This window comes from Rosa rugosa, chromosome 3 (assembly GCF_958449725.1).
Source record: "Rosa rugosa chromosome 3, drRosRugo1.1, whole genome shotgun sequence".
Taxonomy (NCBI): Eukaryota; Viridiplantae; Streptophyta; class Magnoliopsida; order Rosales; family Rosaceae; genus Rosa; species Rosa rugosa.
The window spans coordinates 33,395,766-33,417,395 of NC_084822.1; the positions used below are offsets into that span (position 1 = coordinate 33,395,766).

General features: G+C 38.0%; 1 protein-coding gene across 1 annotated transcript; it reads left to right on the plus strand.

Moving 5' to 3' along the window:
• Positions 1-14,838: 14,838 nt before the first annotated feature.
• LOC133737602 (uncharacterized) lies at positions 14,839-15,363 on the plus strand. Its single transcript, XM_062165128.1, has one exon. The coding sequence runs from the start codon at positions 14,839-14,841 to the stop codon at positions 15,361-15,363; it is 525 nt and encodes a 174-aa protein (XP_062021112.1).
• Positions 15,364-21,630: the final 6,267 nt, after the last annotated feature.

Below are 21,630 nucleotides of genomic sequence, written 5' to 3' on the forward strand. Positions count from 1 at the left end.
TTGTTAGATACTTCCCGAAAGCCCTTCCTTCGATTGACTTGTACCAATCGAGCTATTTTTGAAGATTTTCATGTAAGCAAGTGTTAGAGCTTCATCTTCCTTTGGTGTCCAATTTCCTATTCTTTTTGTATTGGAGGCCATTTGGAAAAGGAATAGAAACTTGAAATATGTATGTGAGTGAAATGAGTAAGAAAATAAATAGGAGAAGGAAAAGAACCATTGGCTACCCAACAGTTGAAAACTCAAAATTCAGGTTTAAATCAATTAAGCATCCAAAGGTGGGCCAGCAACTTGTCATCCATCGTCTAAATGTTGGTCTATATTTAGACCAACTTATGGACTTTAGCCCTCCATTTGTGTTTTTTTTTATTAGACCCAATCCATGATTGGAGATGGGATGTCCTGGTCTATAATTTAGACCATACATCTTCTATTGGATAAGGCCTTAGCTAGCGTCTGAAGTCTCTACAAATGAAACTGGGGATTGACATGGATAAGTGAAAGTATGTAACTAAGTGTCTAACTTGATCAAAAGATGCTTTAAGCACCTGGAATAACACCTATGCCTAAATTAAAATTAACCGGGAAAGGCACAAGATGATATTCAATATATAGTATCTTAATAAGGTCAAAAATAGAGACAAAGTGCAAATATCATATCTCTACTACTATAAAGGGAAACCAAAATTTGGTGTTATAGGCTTCACCAAATTTTTATTTGCCATAAATGCCCTTTACAATAAAAATAAAAACTCATAATGAAATAATCTTAAATGGTTATTATGGTGATCTCAAAAAACACAAAAAATATATATAAAATTGAGAAAGCGGATGAGAAGAAAACTTTCACGTTCTCGTCTTTTTAACAATAACACGTGAGAAGAAAACTTTCACGTTCTCGTCTTTTTAACAATAACACGTGCATTGAACCATGGACGTACGACGCCTCAATTTCAGTTTTCATGCCAGCTTCCAGCTCGTTTTGCCATTCTACATTGTTCACCAAATATTTCGCTTTTAACAAACACCAGCACTTGTTGTTATCTGTTTGAGTCATCTTTACCCTATACTTGACATCTTGAGGTATTTCGTAAATTTCTAAGTCTTTTGTCCTTACACCCAACTAAATTATGCCTGGGGTGGCCAAACTATTACGATCATATGACATGTTTTCTGAGCCATAATGATAAATACATAGAATTCTAGCCCCATATGGATTTGAATCAAAAAGACCATACACGGGTCTCTTGAACGTTCTCTCTGCATTCTTAGAAAATACCTAGAGCTCACATCTGGCATTCAAATGCCAGTGATCATTATACATCTAAATTTCTTCCAAAATATATCTTGAGCCAACCACATAAACACACTATATTTCTCCACTACTAGAACGAATGCCAATTCCTTATCATCGATGGTGCTCATATTAGTAAGCAAGTATGTTCTTGCCAAGCTTGGTTGTCCAAACTTGTCACACAAACAATCAATTTCCTTGCCATTATATATGTACTTCATGTTACCCAGAACGACTCCTTTGTCAGTAGCGAACAAGTGTAGGCAGTAACTATGACAACAAAGTGTGCAACATAAGTAGTCAATAATAGAGCTAATCCTTCGTTGATTTTTATGAAGTGTCGTATTAGTAGAAAAAATATCTCTTACGTTTACATGCATGTTTGGTTTCCACAACTTAAATATTTCTAAGAGAAAAGAAATAGTCACCGTAAATATATCGTTGGGTTTGTCCATCAGTTTGCGCAAAAAAAATATTGTTAGGCAGGAGCTTCATATATTCACTTTCTTCGTCAAACTACTGATTTTGTTTGCCTGTTGACGGCACTTCAATTGCATAATTTTCTGAATCTCTAACCTTTTTCAACATATCCAAAACCTCCTCCAGTATCTCATATGTTGATTTGTATGTGGCCTCGATGCTTAAAGAATCTGCAAGTGGTTGTCCTCTAAAGATGGACAGTCCCTCGATGCCTTGGATGAGTATAATGATTTCATTGGTGGGTAAGACTTCTTCTTTCAAGGGATCCGGAGGCTTCACTGTAGTAATTGTTTACTCAACTTCTTGTTTTAGACGTTTGAATTCATGTTTTATCTTCTCGGTTTTATTATCAGCTCTTGTAGCAGCTTTATCATCCCCTTTTATGCGTAGGTATTGAAACTTCTCAGTAAAATCATCAGCCATTGTATTTTGTTGGACACAACAAGATCAATGTGACTATAAAACCTTCAGTGAAAGTGTAAGGTTTTCAAATTAAGGAAATTCTTCTATGCACTAACGGTGTAAGTGATCCAACACTTATAAGATGATCTCAGCCCTTGATATTATAATCAATCTTTTTTCTAATAACCAAGAAGTGTATATTATGTAATCCAACTATCCATTCATATTGGTACAAGTGAACATCGGTATATTTTTTGTAACGCATCCTTTCTTTTGCAACGCATGCACTAGATTTGGTATATTTTTTGTTCCATTTTATAGCAAGTAGGTGGTATGCGTTCTATGATTACATGTGTATGTGTTCTATCATTATATTCAAGGTTATTACTGCTTGAAATGTCTCATTTAAATAAACACTTGTAGAGCATAGCTAGATTAGAAACATAATCTATAACAAACTAGACTAAATATTTAAATTATGTAACTCAACTAGAAAAAACATAGAACTCTTTCTAAATCAATAAATATTTATATATCGATAAATTAATAAAATGTATTTATATAATATAAAAACTACTCTAAAGTAATAATTTTGTCTAGTCCCAAAAATATTAATTTATAGGAGTTTTACTGACTAAGAGTTAATTTGATCTAAGTCCAAAACTCACATTCAATAGTCTGGATTTATTGTTTGAATGATGCCAATACAATATGAAATGATGTGGAAAATGATATGGCATTACATATTTTTAATAAAAAATTATAATTATATTAAACTTTTCTTCATTAAAGGCAAAAAAAAAAAAAAACTCAAAATTTAGGAAATATCAAAAACAAAATCAAACCTTTCTTTGGGGAAGACACAATAAAAAAAATAAAAAAAGGAAAGAGCAGAAGAATAAAAGCCAAACGCTAAAGAGAATATCGCTCTTCCCATGAGGTGGTATGCGTTCTATGACTATAGGAAGGACGTGCTCAAGACCGTACCATATTTTTGCAGATGTTAAAGAGAATCACTTGCTTCGAGATCAAACATTGATTTAGATCACGAGCACATTGAACTGGGAGAACATAGGAGTGGCAATTTGTTCTGTTTCTTGTTTTTAATTGAGGAAACTTTTGGTCTTGTTATTATCGAGCTTATATTTCCATCAATGGGGTACTCATAGATCAGTGTGGCAATTGCCACATTTATATTATAGGGATGTCAACCTCATACCATATGTGGCTGACATCAATGTTTGAATTGATGTTTGTTCTCCCAATTCAATTTGATTGGGATTTAAATCAATGTTTGATCTTGACGCAAGTGATGTTCTTTTAACATCTGAGGAAACATGACAAGGTCTTAAGCACGTTCTTCTTCCAGGGAAGAGCAATATTCTCTTTAGCGTTTGGCTTTTTTTCTTCTTCTCTTCTTTTTTATTTATTTTTTTTTTCTTTTAATTTTTTTTTAAATGGGGCCGGTGCGCCTGCTCTCAAGGCTTGATTAATGAAATTTCATAATACAAGGGGGGGGGGGGGGACGTAAAACCTGAACCTATATTACAATAAGGATTAAGAGTACGTCCTGAAATGATATCAGGAGTCTCCACTAAATCTATGTATTCTAACAAGCAGCAATCAACAAAGAGTGCACAATTGGCTACTCTATTTGCTTTAACAAAGCGGTGACATAACGGAAAGATTATTTTATCACGAAGAAGCATCATTACAAATAGCATAGCTTCCCTACTATGTTGCAGCACATAAACAAATCTGACGACACTCCATTTCATCCTGCCACTAAGAAGTTGCATCCATTTTATCAAGTAAACGGCTCGCCGCCTCTCTAGGTCAGATAAGGCACACTGAGTATGCATACCGGGACCAAGCTCACGTTGCCCTATTATATAGTGATAGGGACTTATTGCTGGCATAAAGCCACATATTACTATACATAGCATGCAATAAAACATAAAAGAAATAAAGTAAGAAAACAAAAACATAAAAGAAACAAAGTTTTGGACCAGAGCTTAAACCCAAGCCTAAGCCTAAAAGTCACTGAGCCTAAGTCAAGGAAGAAGGCTACATACATCACCCATCCTCCATCTCGCACATAGAGCTCCCGCTGTCCAACCATCGACGGTATACCCGCCGCACCTAGCAACCTCAGACTATCCCTTCACCACCCCCCCCCCCTCCCCATCATGCCAGCCAGCATCGCCACCAATGGAAACTGACCCAATCCAATCAGAGAGATGGTTGTGGATGTAAGTGGCTCCAATCAACCTAAGCCATATCAAATAATTCTGATCTATTCTGAGCCCTTTAGATCCCGCTCTCACTGCCACCAACTCGTCACCACCAGGCAACCTCACCTTCCGTTGTCCACCCTCCACTCTCACTGAGACACCAGCCCACACTGCTATTTCCTAACGGCACCTCTACGCTATCTAAACAACAAAGCCACTATGCAGTCTTCGCTATGACTGGACACTCATCTACCACCGGACACTCGGTCCATTCTGGCCCGTCCGACGACACAGCCATGAGGCATGCCGTCGGACAGGGCATAAGTCTCAATCGAAGTTGACCAACCGCGTGCAGACTGGGCGTTTTTTCTTTCTTTCTTTCTTTTAATCGTGTCTTGTATAAAGAAAAGTTTGATTTCGATTTTGATATTTTCCAAAAAAAAAATTAATCTAATAATTATTATTTTTGATTGAAAATATGTAATTATTCCATGTCATTTTCCACATCACTTAATGTTGTGTTGACATCATTCATACAATAAATCCAAACCATTGAATCTTTTTAAATCTAATGGCTCACAATAGATGTAAAAAATTGTGTAAAATATAGTGTCCCATGATCCGAACTCATATATATGTCTTAATTACTGATCTACATCTGCTAGTCAATTTTAAATTTTAGTGTCAACTATCAGTTTTATATCTCACTTTTGCAACCGAACATTTGGCTTTCACTAGCTTTTTCAGGAGTAATACAGTCATTGGCAATTTATATTAATAACGCTTTGATACGTATGGTTAAACAGTCTTCTTATTTAGAGTCAATTTCTGTTATCAGCTTTTTAGGTGTGTCATCTTTCATTATGAGCAATATATGCTAGTTTAAATGTATCGTTTGTGTGTTTCAGATTGGAAAAATAAAGCATCAATCAGAGTAATTACCTTTGCCTCCCTCTAATGACAGTCATATTTTTGAGGTGAGGGTTGTCCTCCAAGTGTCTTTCCTTATTGATTTGTTTACATATTTGTGTGTTCCTGCTATGGTCCATTATCATGCTTAGAACACGGAAGAGTGATGAATCTTGTAATCTTAAAAAACCAAAAAAAACAAAATTAAACGATTTATTTGCTTTGTAAGCACATTGACAAGAATTAGATAAACAAATGAGAGTAAAAAATTTGAGATGTTCTGATGTGAGGATTGAAAAGTGACAATCTTGTTCTTGGGATGGAAGAACATAGGATGCCTATGCAGCACAAAAGCTCATGCACAGAGCTAATTTCGTGGTGGCATAAATCAGGGCTAATCCTTAGGTTTTTTATGCCCGGGGCGAAATTGTTTTTTTTTAGTCTCCAATTACGGAACTACCCATAAATAGACATATAATGATTCTTACAAATGTCAAACTCTAATTTTTTTTTCTTTTTAGGGTTTGGAACCCAGTCAAGCTGGGCGGCTCATCCGATGCAAATTTTATTAGATAAAGAAACATGATACAACCAGGGGGACATAAAACCAAATTTTTGTATAAAAAAGATTACATATTTCTTCTTGCCACAAAAATTCCTAGCTTCTCCAAAAGATCACAGACATAATGTAGCACTTCGACATAATCACACAAATAAGAGGTATGGTAACGCGTGTCTTCGTAAAATTTATGAAGAATTCTAAACCAAAAAAGAAAGCCATATTCATAAGTTAAACAAACAAATAGAAAATGTCCTGGAAAAAAAAATATAAAATATCGAATATGTATGTACTCATTGTCAGCCTATATGGAGTATATATAGGATAAAACCTGAATGTTTCTCTCACTGTGATGCTGCAATAAAAAAAATATCACTGACATCAGATTCTCTTACTAAAATCATAAGAAACCCATGCTTAAGAAACATTTTGCCAATCAAATAAAATTAATAGGATTAACTACAATGCACCAACAAACACATTGCATGAATGCATAACAACATACCATTATTGTATCACCTAGTGAAAAGGGCTTTGTAAATTGCATAGATAAACCACTCAGCACATTGCCATGCAAGGATATCTACGGCAGCAAAGCAGTAGCAACTCCTGCATAAACTTGAAGAGCAAAAAATTGTCAGATCTTAATAAGATCAGGTTCTGGTGTAACTTAATCAAGAGATAGAACCTTCATGTGTAATTTTTTTTTTTTAAGGGGTTTGCAACCCAGCCAAGCTGGGAGGCTCATCCCCACGCCTGACTTATTATATTAAAATTAGAATCATGCATCGAGGGGGACATAGGGCCTTGACCTCGATGACAGTTACATGAGTCCTCATAGAGAACATCCTGAATAATAACAGGAGCCTCCTCTAACCAAACATCATTAAGATAATTTAAATTAGCAAGATGAGCTAACCTGTGAGCTACACCATTTGCTTCACGAAAGACATGACTAATCTGAATTGAGTGTAAAGATACCAAATATGACTTACAATCATCGATAATGCGCCCAATCTCAGATCGGCCCTCCAAACTCTGAGACAACACCGCAACCATCAGTGAGCAATCACTTTCAAGTTCGAATCCCTCCCACCCTTGGTGAATCGCCAAGAGGAGGCTTGCCCTACATGCCTCTGCCTCCATATGAAAAGCATAGAGGACATGGGGAAAATAACGCGCCATAGCTGCTAGGCAAGTACCATACTCATCACGTATCACAACACCAATACCACCGTCACCAAAACCAGGTCTATAGCTGCCATCGACATTAATTTTTAGTCTCCCAGATGGTGGGTGTTTCCACTTTGCTTGTGGTCTTCTTACCTTAGTCTTGCCTGGCGGATGAACCTTCTGATAATCTTCAAGGAATTGCAACGCCCACTGAGCTGCATTATGGGCGTTAAAAAAAACTGTTCTTCCACACCAAGTTATTACGTTCTGTCCAAACCGCCCACAGATAAGTAAAGAATAAATTACATTCATGCTCAGTGAGCACATCAACCACATTTTTAATCCATTCTTCCAAGCTAGTGGCTTTAACTTTAGTGGCCTTTAATCCCAATGCTCCAAAAGCCCAAAAGCAATTAATAATACTACAATCCTTGAAGACGTGCAAACCATGCTCCTCTGTGCCATGACAAAAGACACATCCCAAGTCTGGGAGTCCAACTCTCTTACTCGGGGCTTATTTTGTAGAGATAATGCCCTTTAATAATCTCCATGCAAACATGCGCACTTTAGGGGGTATACGTGCATGCCAAATCCACCTCCAATATTTATCATTTGACCCAACTGGACCACTTGAGCATGATGTTCCATCTGTAACTCCATCCAAAGTCTGTGTAACATGATAGCCATTTTTAACAGAGTACATACCTTTTTTGTCATAATGCCACACCCATCTGTCTTCTGCTTCACTCATACTCAGAGGGATACGAGCTATTATCTCCACCTCCATTGGCACAAAGAGCTCTTCCAACAAGGTCATTTGCCATTCATGCTCATCAGGGTCAATCAGATCCTCAACCATAAGTTCCTCCAACCCCTCCATTGGCCTAGAGAGAGGCCTAAAGTTATGTGGTAAAGGCAACCATGGGTCATTCCAAACAGCAATCTGACTACCATTCCCGACCTGTAATCGGAGCCCCTTCCGCAACAACTCACGTCCATGCAATATACTCTTCCATGCATAAGATGAGCCACCCACAGCCTTTGCTTCCAAGAAACTACAATCTGGGAAATACTTTGCCTTATACATCCGTGCAATCAAAGAATGAGGATTTTGTAGGATCCTCCACCCTTGTTTTGCAAGTAACGCTTGATTGAAGTGCCCCATATGCTGGAACCCAAGTCCTCCCTCCACTTTGGGAACACATAATCTCTCCCACGCAATCCAGTGTATTTTCTTCTCATTGGACTTGTCTCCCCACCAATACTTGGCCATTAGGCTATGCATCTCCGAACACAAGTGCTTCGGAAGTTCAAAGCAGCTCATGACATAAGTTGGTATAGATTGGGCGACAACTTTTATCATGATCTCCTTACCAGCTGCACTTAATGTCTTTTCTCTCCATCCCTGAGTGCGCTTCCTCACCTTTTCGGTCAGGAAATTGAACGCTTCAGTCTTAGAGTATCCAATTTCCGTAGGCATCCCAAGTATTTTTCATGTTTATCAACTCGAAGGACCCCAAGAACAACAGCAAGATCATCCTGCTTCACTCGTCTGACATTCTTACTAAACGAGACACTGCTCTTGTCATAATTAATACGCTGCCCAAAAGCTTTCTCATACTGCTTAAGTAACTCTTTCAACACAGTGCATTCTTCCACTTCAGCCTTAACAAAGATAAAAGAGTCGTCGGCAAAAAAAAGATGAGAAATAGAGGGAGCACCTGTGCATATTTTGACACCATGGATAGCGCCTCTTGCTTCTGCCCTAAGAATCAACCGTGACAAAGCTTCAGCGCATAGTAAAAACAGATATGGAGAGATGGAGTCGCCTTGTCGCAACCCTCTGGAGGGAACCAGACGTCCCCTAGGCACCCCATTCACTAAGAAAGAGTAGGAAACTGTCTTTACACATCTCATCACCCAATTCACCCATTTAGAACAGAAGCCCAGTTGTTGTAGAACCAATTCCAAGAAGCTCCATTCGAGCCGATCATAAGCTTTGCTCATGTCGAGTTTCAAAGCACCAAAACCAACATGTCCTCTCCTCCTTCTCTTCAGAAAATGTGAAATTTCAAATGCAGCTAAAGAATTATCCGATATAAGTCTCCCAGGCACGAAGGCACTTTGGTAGGGTGAAATGAGACCCTGTAGCAATGGTTTCAATCTATTTGCGAGCACTTTAGACCCAATTTTGTAGATAACATTGCATAGACCGATCGGCCTTAGTTGAGTCACATGTTCTAGAGACTTCACCTTTGGAATAAGTGTGACATTTGTGCAATTGATTGAGCTCATCATCTCATCGGAATCCATAAAGCAGCGCACTGCCGAAGTAACATCACTACCCACAAGGTGCCAAAAATGTTGGTAGAAGCACGGTGCAAATCCATCAGAGCCAGGAGCTTTTGTCGGATGCATTTGCTTTAGTGCCTTAAAGACTTCGTCAGAAGTTATCTCCCCAGCCAGAACTCTATTCATCTCATTATCAATATAGCATGGTAGAACCGAAGCAACTTCATTCATCCCTGCCGGGTCTGATGATGTGAAAAGTGTGCGATAGTAACTGAGCACAATATTCTCTAGCTCACTGTCTTCAGTACACCAAATGCCCTCATCATTGTACAAACCCTTAATTCTATTTTTCTTCCTTCTATTACTTGCGCGTTGAAGAAAGAAGTGCGTGTTTGAGTCCCTATCTATCAGCGAAAACACTTTAGATCTTTGCCTCCAAAAGTCTTGATCTTTTACTAAGAAAGTGTCCAATTGATTCTCTAACTCCACTCGTACGGCATCCGGAGGAGAGGAAATGGGAGAGTCATAATATGTAAGTAAACAAACCAATAACAATACTTACATATTATGACAAAATATGCAATAGAATAGAAACATATTCAAAAGTTAATTTGCAAACACTTCTACAATAAAACCTGGAATCAGCGATTGTGAAATAGGAAGGTTGAAAGCTGAAAATTGAACACCAGCAATGACAGTATAGCCAAGTTTCAAGATTAATTTGGCCCTAAGATATTACCAATTAACAGATTATTAGACTAATCAACAGAACCATAAAACACAACTACACGAGCAACACAACTTCTAAGATCCAAAATTTCAACCAATTTCAAAATTAAAGAACACCAAATACCTATTTTGATCTCTACCTCAGCCTGCATCGATGGAATGCCAAAACATTTGTCTGATTGCTATAGAAGAACAAAAAAATAGAGAGAAGAAAGATTGAGAGATGACAAATGACGAATTGACAAAGTGAATAACCATTGAAACCCCAAATTTAAAGCGAAAATTTGATTGATTTCAAGGTTTTGGAGAGAGTGAGAGACTCTTGAATATAGCATAGCTATAATGGTGTTTACAATCGAGAGAGAAGAAGAGAAGAGTCAGAAGACGGAAAGATGCAGCTTAATGAGTTTGGGAATAAAAGAATTTTTTTTTCCGAATTATACATTTTTTTTTGTATAATATATCTTATACATAAAAGAAATTTATGCCCCCATTTGTTTTGGGCCCTAGGCCGTCATGAAGGCTGGCCTTGGACAGGGCCGAGCTTGGTAGAAATCTTTTGTACGAACTCCAAAATGGACGAGGCTAGTTCAATTTGGGGGCACCAATACTTTTCAAAAGATGGCATAAATCTTTTTCAAGTATTGGTGCCCCAAAGTACGTTTGAACTAAGATTTTTCTTGTTTTTTGAAGGGGGCTGGTGCGACTGCCCTCAAACCTTGATTAATGAAATTGCAGAATACAAGTGGGGGACGTAGAGCCTGAACCCCAGATTACAATAAGCATAAAGAGAACATCCTGAAATAATACCAGGATTCTCCACAAAATCTATGTACTCTAACAAGCACCAATTAGCAAAGAATGCACAAATGGCTCCTCTATTTGCTTTGAGATAGCGGTGACATACTGGAAATATAACTCTATAACGAAGAAGCCTCATTACAAATAGCACAGTTTTGCCACTATGTTGCCGCACGGAAATAAATCCGGCGACACTCAATTTCATCCTGCCACTAGGAGGTTGCGTCCATTTGATCAAGCAAATAGCTCGCAGCCTCGCTAGGCCAGACAAGGCACACTGAGTGTGCATACCGGGACAAAACCCACGTCGCCCTACCGAAATTTGATAGGGTCTTATCGCCGGCATAAAGCCACGTCTTACTAAATGTAAAAAATAATAAATAAAAAAAGAAACATAATAATATGGGCCTAGAGCAGAAGCCCATGCCCAAGTACCATCATGCCCACGCTAAAGCCCAAAGCTGCAGGAGGTAGGACGCCACCATCTTGCCAGCAACCTCGCCTTCCGACCACCGACAGCATCGCCACCTCCGCCAGCTTGTCGCCGAAAGATCACAATCTGTCTAAGTTCCCTATTAAGCCGACTAGAGGAAACGATGCACCTAAGATCGATCACAAACCGTTGAAACCAAATCGGATCCAATTGATCCGATCTCAACGCCTATCCCAGCACTGCTACCTCCCAATCGTCACTTCCAGGTGATCGCCGATCTCGCAACACCAACTCGGACCGGCCCGGCCCAGACCGTCTACGCTCCGCTCTCAGCAACACCAGCCTCGCATCGAACCGCCGCAATCCTTCACCATCAGAATCTCCACTCGGTCGAGACAGTGCCGCCAACCCCCAACAGCCCTCACTTTGACTAGGCCACTCTCCACTGACACTAGGTCCCCTCGGGCCCGTCCGATGACGACGCCGCGAGGGCGCGCTGTTGGACGGAGCATCTCTCTCAATGCGGTCTAAGTTTTCACCTCCGATAATTTTGCAGCTCTCTGAAGGCCAATAGTTTTAGATCTACGTGAAAAATAACTAAGATTTTTTTTTTAGAATAAGTAAGTTTGAACTAATAAATCTACCAAACATAGAGACAAAAATAAGACAGTGTGATGCAATTTTAAGAAATTTCATCAACAGACCTGTAACTTTGAAAAATCATAACTAAATCAAGAAAAATCTTTCAGGTGGATTCTAACTCTCAAATACTCTTTGAGATGTTCTCTATAGCTTCTCAGAAGAAAACAATTTCAAATTATGAACAGAAAGAAACAGTTTTAAACTTTTAATAGAACAAGTTGCTAGCTCAGTAAAATTTTAATACGAAACTAAATATATAATAGATTCTTTGGAATACATAGTTCCAAGTAAAAAATGGAAATAAGTTCTATAGAAATAAATTTGAATCAAAATACCTTGTATATTAGCTGTCATCACTGTGGACAACTTTGTTTACTTAATATATATATGTATATAGCCCTTCTATTGAGGGATCTCTTTTTTCTGGCCATTTTAAGGGATTCATTGTGGGACCCACTTTTTTTATCGCATTTCAGCATCTCGACTGTTCCGTTTCTTTGTCCTAATGTATAGATCAAATCTACAAATTTTTAGCCAAATTGATGATCGCCGTTAAGGTATCGAAATAGTTTAAATCAATGGACGAACCAAATCTTTCCAACCTGAACCGTTCTTGTTTATAATTTTAAATCACAGTTTTGAATGCCTTAAGATTATCAATCTGGCTGAAAATTTGCAGAGGTGATCTACTCATATAGAACTAAAAACTTAACGGTGGATATGTACTCGAAAAGTGGGTCTAATAAGCTATCCCTTAAAATAGCTAAAAAAAGGATCCCTCCCTAGATGGGCCCAGTACATATATGTGGTAATTATAGTCATAGAGTGCAAAACAGGGGGTTTTAGTTGCTAGATAACACATAGCCTAAATAGCAAAGGGGTGTGAAATCCACACTCCCCATTCTACAATCCACACTTCATACTTCTTTTTATAATATCTTAAGTTTTATCCTTTTATAGTGTGGATTGCAAATATGTGATGTTAAGATACTATAAAATAAAACATGGAGTGTGGATTGTAAATTGGGGAGTGTGAATTTCACTCCCAATAGCAAAAATGGTATTGTTAACATGCAATTATAGAAATCTGACACCATAAGAGCCTAAATTGACAAGCTCACCTAAAAGGAGAAATATTAGACAACCCGTGTACTTGGTTAACCTAAAAATATTGGCCATCTTCTTATAAATGTACTCACAAAGCCTTATTAATCACAGACATTACAAGAGGATGATATGTATTTCACAACTACCAACTTAGTTGCATCAGTGTTGGTGAATGTATTTCACTTGCTATGTCGCTTTCGTATCTATTATATATTGAGAATAGACAAGGAATCATATTTCTATAGAATCAAAAACCCTAATGAGCATCATGAATGAAAGGGTGATGGAGTTGAGGAGTGACATTCAACTCATTCAAGTACAGATCCATGAGTGAAGCCCTATAACCAAACAAAACACCAAACACCAAACACCAATCCTTGCTAAGATGCAACTTCCAGAGGCATCTACAAGGATACCTCCGTATCAGGGCCGGTCCTGAGAATTCAGAGACCTAGTGCAAAAATTTGACAGAAGCTTTATGTTCATTGCATAATGATTTAAAAAAAAAAAAGAAAAAAAAAAAGAATGGGTACAATAAAAAAAAAGTTATGACAAAATCATTCAATAATATAAAAATTATTCTCAAACAACTAATCAAAATAACTAAGAAAGTTTCAAATAATGTTAAACGAGACTATAACTCCTAATTCATTCATGACAATAACAAACTTCAAATGTATCCCTCTCCTCCGTAAGCACTTGTTTGCTGCACCCAATAATCAGTTTGTTCTTCATTCACTATATCTGCACTTCCTTGATTCTGAGGTTGTTTAACAATAAATCTATCTAGTGCTCCTCTTTGAGATTCCAAAAATTGTTCGGCTTTTCTCTTTTTCACGCATTTCTCGTGGCCAGATTGAAATTTTCTAGTAAGAGCCATTAAAACTTGGTATTAAGGGTAAGGCACAGCTTCGAATTTGTGTTATAAAACTTATTTCTCTTTTATAAGGTTAATAAAAACTTAGTAACAAAAGGAAAAAAAAAATCTGATTTGCTGACTTACCAGAAAAAAAATCTACTAACAAAAGGAAAACGAAAATCCTAAACCCTAAAGGAATGTGAGATGTAAAAAAAGACAAAGAAAAAGAGAGAAGAAAAAGAAAATCAGGGACACGGAGAGTGAAAGAAAAAGGAAGAAAAAAGAAAAAAGGAAGATTAAAAAAGAAAAAGAGAAAAGAAAAAAAAAAATCAAGGAGACGGAAGGTTTAAAAAAATAAAAAAAGGAAGAGAAAAGAAGATTAAAAATGGAAGTCTAGAGTGAGGGGAAATATTAAAAAGAGGTTTCTATATTGTCTTCAAACCACGGGTTTTGCTTTCTGGAACGTGCCTCACGCGCCTTCCCCAAAACCCATCTGCTACTCATTTTCCTCCCCGATTGGCCTGTCAACTCTAAATCTCTCCAGCTACCTGAGCTTCCCTGGCGGCTACCCCAGCGTTCGTGTTCTCCGCCCTTCCACCGGGAAGCGGCGGAGCAAGCGATTTTCAGATGCAGCGGAAACGTACGAAGAAGGGAGGTGATATCTCTTCTGACCTCGAAGCACTTCGCATGGAAGATCTTGACTCTGTCATTCAAACCACTCAAACCCAACAACCTGCTGCGAGTTATGCGAGCAAACTGAAAAACCCGGTTGATCGCTACAGCAAGACCATGACAGAGGACTTCGAATTCACTGATGAGGATTGCATCTACACCTAAGGCAAACATGGCCAGAACGTCTCGTTCTCTGAGAAGGTACACAATAAACTTGACTTTGATTGGCGATGTGCTGTTGTTGTTAAGCTCATGGGTAAACCAAACTCTACGAACACCTTCGATTTCATGCTGAAAGGACTGAGAAGGAAATGGCAAGTCAAAGGGGGTTGGCACCTCATTGACCTTCCTAATGACTTCTTCATTGTCAAATTCAATTTGGAAGATGATATGAATAGTGTGCTGTGTGGGGGTCCATGGATTTTGGCTGGTCAAACCTTAATTGTTCGGAAGTGGAGACCGGATTTTGATCCTCTGAACGAGTTTATTGGGAAAATGGCTTTATGGGTTAGAATCTGTGGGTTGCCTGTCAAATACTTTAAGGATTATACTGTGGCTAAGATTGGCAGCACTATAGGTGAAGTTGTTAAGGTCGATCAAGTTACTCTTGGTCAAGCCAGAGGCAAATTTGCCAGAGTTTGTATTGAAGTTGATCTAAGCAAGCCTTTGCGTCCTTTTGTGGAGGTGGAATCTATTGCTTACCATGTTGTTTATGAAGGAATTTCAATGATCTGCTTTGAGTGTGGTTGCTTTGGTCACTCTAAGGATAAATGCTAGGGCTGGCATTTTAGGCCGAAGCAACCGAGCCAGCCGGATTTCGAACCGGCCCGAACCGATTTGGGCCGAAAATTCGGCTTACCGATTTTCGGCTCGGGTAAGCCGTACCGTATGGCTGCCTTCGGCTCGGCTACGGTACGATCATCTGCATACCGTCGGTATACCGTACCGACCGTATGTATGCGTATTACCAAATAAATCCCAGGCAAGGTTCGAAACCTTAACCTTCTGCATGAAAGCTCCGCTCCCAACCACTGAAGCACGAGCTGTCCTCAGTAATATATGTACAAATATTATATTTATTATATCTTTAACTCCAACATACCAATAATTCCGAAAATAGATAAAATGTAAGAGGGCTGATTCGAACCTCCCACCTCTATAAAAAAAGCTCAACCCATCACTACTGGACCACAAGCTGCTTTCGATATGGTATGTACAAACTTTATATTTATAACTTCATATACAATTATTATATATGGTACAATTATTATATTTATTCCTTCTTAACCTAATACAATTAAAAGAAAAAAACAAAAAGACCTCATCGGGTCCAACAATCACAAAAATCAGAAACAATTCATCTTTCATCATCTCCATCACTTTCTTCTCGCTATTCATCCTCATCTTTCATCTCCTTCAGTTTCTTTTTTTTTCCAGAATCTCCATCAGTTTCTTGTCCCATTGCTTTTGCTTTCTTCCAGTTCTTTCATCTTCCTCTTCCTCTATTTCCTTCATCTCCTACTTTTCTCCATTATCAGTATCATCACTTCGTCCTCATCTAGTCATCTCCAAGGGAAACTCCAGATGAGATCTGAATCATCGATGGCTGCTTTGATGTGATGTGCTTCAACCGCAACAACCTCCGTCAGTCAGACACCCGCGACCAATTGGGCCTCCTCTGATTTCCGGCAGCAAAACCGAACAATACCAACCAAAAATTCGGCTTGCCGACAGTCGGTATACCGACAGTCGGTATACCGACTATGTCGGATCGATGGCGGTTTGAAAATTCTGATACCGACGGAGGTCGGTTCGGCAACGGTTTGGGGAAAAATGGATCGGTTTAGTACCGAATCCAGCCCTAATAAATGCCCCACTATAATTGCTAGGCCAAATGCTAATCCTCAAGCTAATGAGACTGTCAGCAACTCTATTGACCAGGTTATGGGTCCTGTGGACAAAGCTGATTTACAACAGGATATGGACACGTCTCAAGCTCAACCTTCTATTATTAAGGAGGACATGGGACCATGGATGCTGATGAATTACAGAAATAAGAAGAAGACCAATGAAGGTGGAGGACCAAAGAAAAATACCAACAAGGGATCTAGATTTGCTGTATTGCAGGATGAGGCTGCTATGCCTACTAATGAATCTGAGACCATTGCTGAGAATACTACCAAGCCTTCAACCCCCCCCCCCCCCCCCAATCATAAAATTGTGGACTAGTTTCCAGGATAAGAAGAAGAATTTCACAAAGTCTAGCTCTGCCAAGGCTGGAGTACGTTCAGTAACCAGTGACTCAGGTCCGAGTGCCTCCACCTCTGGAATCATTAAAACTGTGCAAAGAGTCCCAATGAAAGATGTGTCCAATGTTGACACTAGCAATGCTCCAAAGCAGGCTATGCAATATCAAAGGAAAGCCAAAGGTACTATTTCTTCTAATCCTAAACACCAGTCTCTTATTTTCAAAAAGCTCTCTTTTGAAAATGCTGATACTAATGTGTTTGGTAATGGAATTTCTGCTATCTTTGGTCACTGCCCTCCTGAGGAGATATCTATGTGTACTGACAAACAACAGTCCAATAACTGTGCCTCTGATTGTTTTGTTGAAGAGACCTTTGCTGCTAATAGCATTCTGATTAATGATGATAACCTGCCTTCCTCAGCTGGGGAAGGTGTGGTTGATAATTAAATGGGGCTTCTACCCTCTCCTCCCTAAGTGCTAATGGATCACATCCTATTTTGGAATTCTCGTGGAGCTGGGAGTGAGAAATTTAGATCCTCTATTCAGGATCTAGTTAAGATGCATAAAGTTGACTTGCTTTTTGTTTGTGAACCTCGTGTTCAATTTGAGAAGGCTAAGAAATGGTTACTTTCTCTTGGATTCACTGATTTCAAAGTTAGGGAAGCTAATGGTTTCTCTGGTGGTCTTTGGTTCTTCTGGAATAGAAATAAGGTTACTATAGACATTATTGATACCACCTTCCAATCTATTTCTGTGAAAGTCTCTTGGAGTGGTACTCAGACTTGGATGCTTACTGGTATTTATGCTAGCCCCTGTAATACTTCTAGAGGTGCTCTATGGAGTTATTTAGATAATCTCTATAAACATGTTAATCCCCCTGGAATGATTGTGGGAGACTTTAATGAATTGTTGTCTTACTCTGATAAGATTGGTGGCTCCCAACTTTTTAGATTTGGTGGCTTGCAGGATTTGGTTGGTAGGAATGGGTTAATCGACATGGGTTATCAAGGTGCTGACTATACTTGGAAGAATAATACAGTTAAAGAAAGACTTGATAGATGCTTTTGTAATTGTGATTGGAGGATCCTTTTTCATGATGCTTGTGTTGTGCACTTGGCTAGAATGAAGTCTGATCACTGCCCTATTTTAGTCAAGCTCAATCATTGCAGGAGTTTAATTAGGAGAAACTCTCCCTTCAGATTTCAAGCGATGTGGATGCAGCATGACAACTATATGGATATGGTCGAGGAAACTTGGAATAGCTGCGCTGGGGATTTATTATCTAAAACTGCTACTCTAGCTAGATCTCTAAACACCTGGAATAAAGAAGTTTTTGGCAATATCTTCAAGCAGAAGAGGATCCTTCTGGCTAGAATTTGTGGCATCCAAAAAAGCCTGGGAAGACAAAATATCCCTTTTCTCTTGAATCTTGAGAAGGAACTGATTGCCAAGTATGAACAAATTAGAGATGCTGAGGCTCTCTTTTGGAAGCAAAAATCTAGAGATAAATGGCTGTGTGAGGGAGACAGAAATACAAAGTTTTTCCACCTAACCACAATGATACGGAGGAGGAGAAATAAGATTGATGGCCTCTTTGATGCTAATGGAATTTGGTCTGATAACCCCACCACTATGAAGCAGACTGCTGTTAGCTTCTTTAAAAATTTATTTTCTGCTGCAACTGGGCAGGATTTGAGGTTTCTTATTCCTTGGTTATTTCCTGATGTTGATGCAAATGATCTTCGGTTAATGAATAGACCTGTCTCTGATAATGATGTGCATGATGCCTTGTTCAGGATTGGAAAGCTAAAAGCCCCTGGAGCTGATGGATTCCCTGCTCTATTTTATCAACAACACTGGTCTCTTTGTGCTTCTGAGATCACCAATGTTGTTATTAATGCCTTTCAATCTGGTAAAATTTCTGAGGGCCTTAATCACACTCTCATCACTTTGGTGCCAAAAACTCAAGCCCCTCAACACATGCATCTGTTTAGGCCTATTAGTTTGTGTTGCACTTAGGGGTGGGTTCGGTTCCGATCAGTTCGGTTTTAGGCCGAAACCGAAAACCGAACCGAATTGTCGGTTCGGTTCAGTTCGGTTTGTGTATTTTTCAGTTCGGTTCGGTTCGGTTTGTGTATTTTTTGGTTCGGTTCGGTTCGGTTTTTTTTTCTTTCAATAAAACAGTTTTTTTTTTTCAATAAAACAATTTTTTTATGTTTTTTGGCAAGACAATAATCTTGCTTCGTAGTTCATAATCAAATTTCAAAGCTTCATTATATGAAATGGTTGGCTTAATGGCTTTGGATCTTGTTTCGAATTCAATCAACTAGATCAAACTTAGTTACTCTTATAAACCTATATTTATATATCATACACTCCAAAGAGAAACCTCTATAAATTCAAAGAAAATAAAAAAAACCGACCGTTGGATGCGATTATTACAATAAATTATGAGTGTGGTTAAAAATTTAGCAAATTTCACAATAGTTTCGAACCCGATCGGATTGGTCAACCGTAGTCACTTGTATGTTTTCTTGGTTAACCAATAAAGTGACGACCGCGAAACGTGCTTATTTTTTTACATCATGTTTGTAAATATTTCATTGATGGATGTGCGTTGACATAAGATAAAAATTTCAATTTTAATTACCAATACATTGGCCTATACCAATTTGTCTCCTAAAGTAGTATGACTTATATATTGTATTTAAATTATTGAGGTTCATTCTAAAGCAACCATGAAGAGAAAAATGAATTTGGAGAAACCAACCACTCGATGGAGAGATTGTAATGTTTTATGGTGGTTGTAAAAAATCTGGCCAATTTGGTTATCGTTTCGAATTCGATCAACTAGGCCAAACTTAGTTACTCTTATAAACCTATATTTATATATCATACACTCCAAAGAGAAACCTCTATAAATTCAAAGAAAATAAAAAAACCGACCGTTGGATGCGATTATTACAATAAATTATGCGTGTGGTTAAAAATTTAGCAAATTTCACAATAGTTTTGAACCCGATCGGATTGGTCAACCGTAGTCACTTGTATGTTTTCTTGGTTGACCAATAAAGTGACGACCGCGAAACGTGCTTATTTTTTTACATCATGTTTGTAAATATTTCATTGATGGATGTGCGTTGACATAAGATAAAAATTTCAATTTTAATTACCAATACATTGGCCTATACCAATTTGTCTCCTAATGTAGTATGACTTATATATTGTATTTAAATTATTGAGGTTCATTCTAAAGCAACCATGAAGAGAAAAATGAATTTGGAGAAACCAACCACTCGATGGAGAGATTGTAATGTTTTATGGTGGTTGTGAAAAATCCGGCCAATTTGGTTCTCGTTTCGAATTCGATCAACTAGGTCAAACTTAGTTACTCTTATAAACCTATATTTATATATCATACACTCCAAAGAGAAACCTCTATAAATTCAAAGAAAATAAAAAAACCGACCGTTGGATGCGATTATTACAATAAATTATGCGTGTGGTTAAAAATTTAGCAAATTTCACAATAGTTTCGAACCCGATCGGATTGGTCAACCGTAGTCACTTGTATGTTTTCTTGGTTGACCAATGAAGTGACGACCGCGAAACGTGCTTATTTTTTTACATCATGTTTGTAAATATTTCATTTATGGATGTGCGTTGACATAAGATAAAAATTTCAATTTTAATTACCAATACATTGGCCTATACCAATTTGTCTCCTAAAGTAGTATGACTTATATATTGTATTTAAATTATTGAGGTTCATTCTAAAGCAACCATGAAGAGAAAAATGAATTTGGAGAAACCAACCACTCGATAGAGAGATTGTAATGTTTTATGGTGGTTGTGAAAAATCCGGCCAATTTGGTTTTCGTTTCGAATTCGATCAACTAGGTCAAACTTAGTTACTCTTATAAACCTATATTTATATATCATACACTCCAGAGAGAAACCTCTTTAAATTCAAAGAAAATAAAAAAAACCGACCGTTGGATGCGATTATTACAATAAATTATGCGTGTGGTTAAAAATTTAGCAAATTTCACAATAGTTTCGAACCCGATCGGATTGGTCAACCGTAGTCACTTGTATGTTTTCTTGGTTGACCAATAGTGACGACCGCGAAACGTGCTTATTTTTTTACATCATGTTTGTAAATATTTCATTGATGGATGTGCGTTGACATAAGATAAAAATTTCAATTTTAATTACCAATACATTGACCTATACCAATTTGTCTCCTAAAGTAGTATGACTTATATATTGTATTTAAATTATTGAGGTTCATTCTAAAGCAACCACGAAGAGAAAAATGAATTTGGAGAAACCAACCACTCGATGGAGAGATTGTAATGTTTTATGGTGGTTGTAAAAAATCTGGCCAATTTGGTTATCGTTTCGAATTCGATCAACTAGGTCAAACTTAGTTACTCTTATAAACCTATATTTATATATCATACACTCCAAAGAGAAACCTCTATAAATTCAAAGAAAATAAAAAAACTGACCGTTGGATGCGATGATTACAATAAATTATGCGTGTGGTAAAAAATTTAGCAAATTTCACAATAGTTTCGAACCCGATCGGATTGGTAAACCGTGGTCATAAAATTTCACAATATTTCGGTTCGGTTCGGTTCGGTTCGGTTCGGTTCGGTTCGGTTCGGTTTTCACCTAGCTGAAACCGAAAACCGAACCGAACATAATCGGTTCGGCTCGGTTTTTTTGTTTCGGTTCGGTTTTTTTCGGCTACGGTTCGGTTTTTTTCGGTTTTCGGTTTCGTTTGGCCA

Excerpts from the sequence above, each read along its gene's own strand:
- LOC133737602 (XM_062165128.1), top strand. The coding sequence starts at position 14,839 with ATGGGTAAACCAAACTCTACGAACACCTTCGATTTCATGCTGAAAGGA.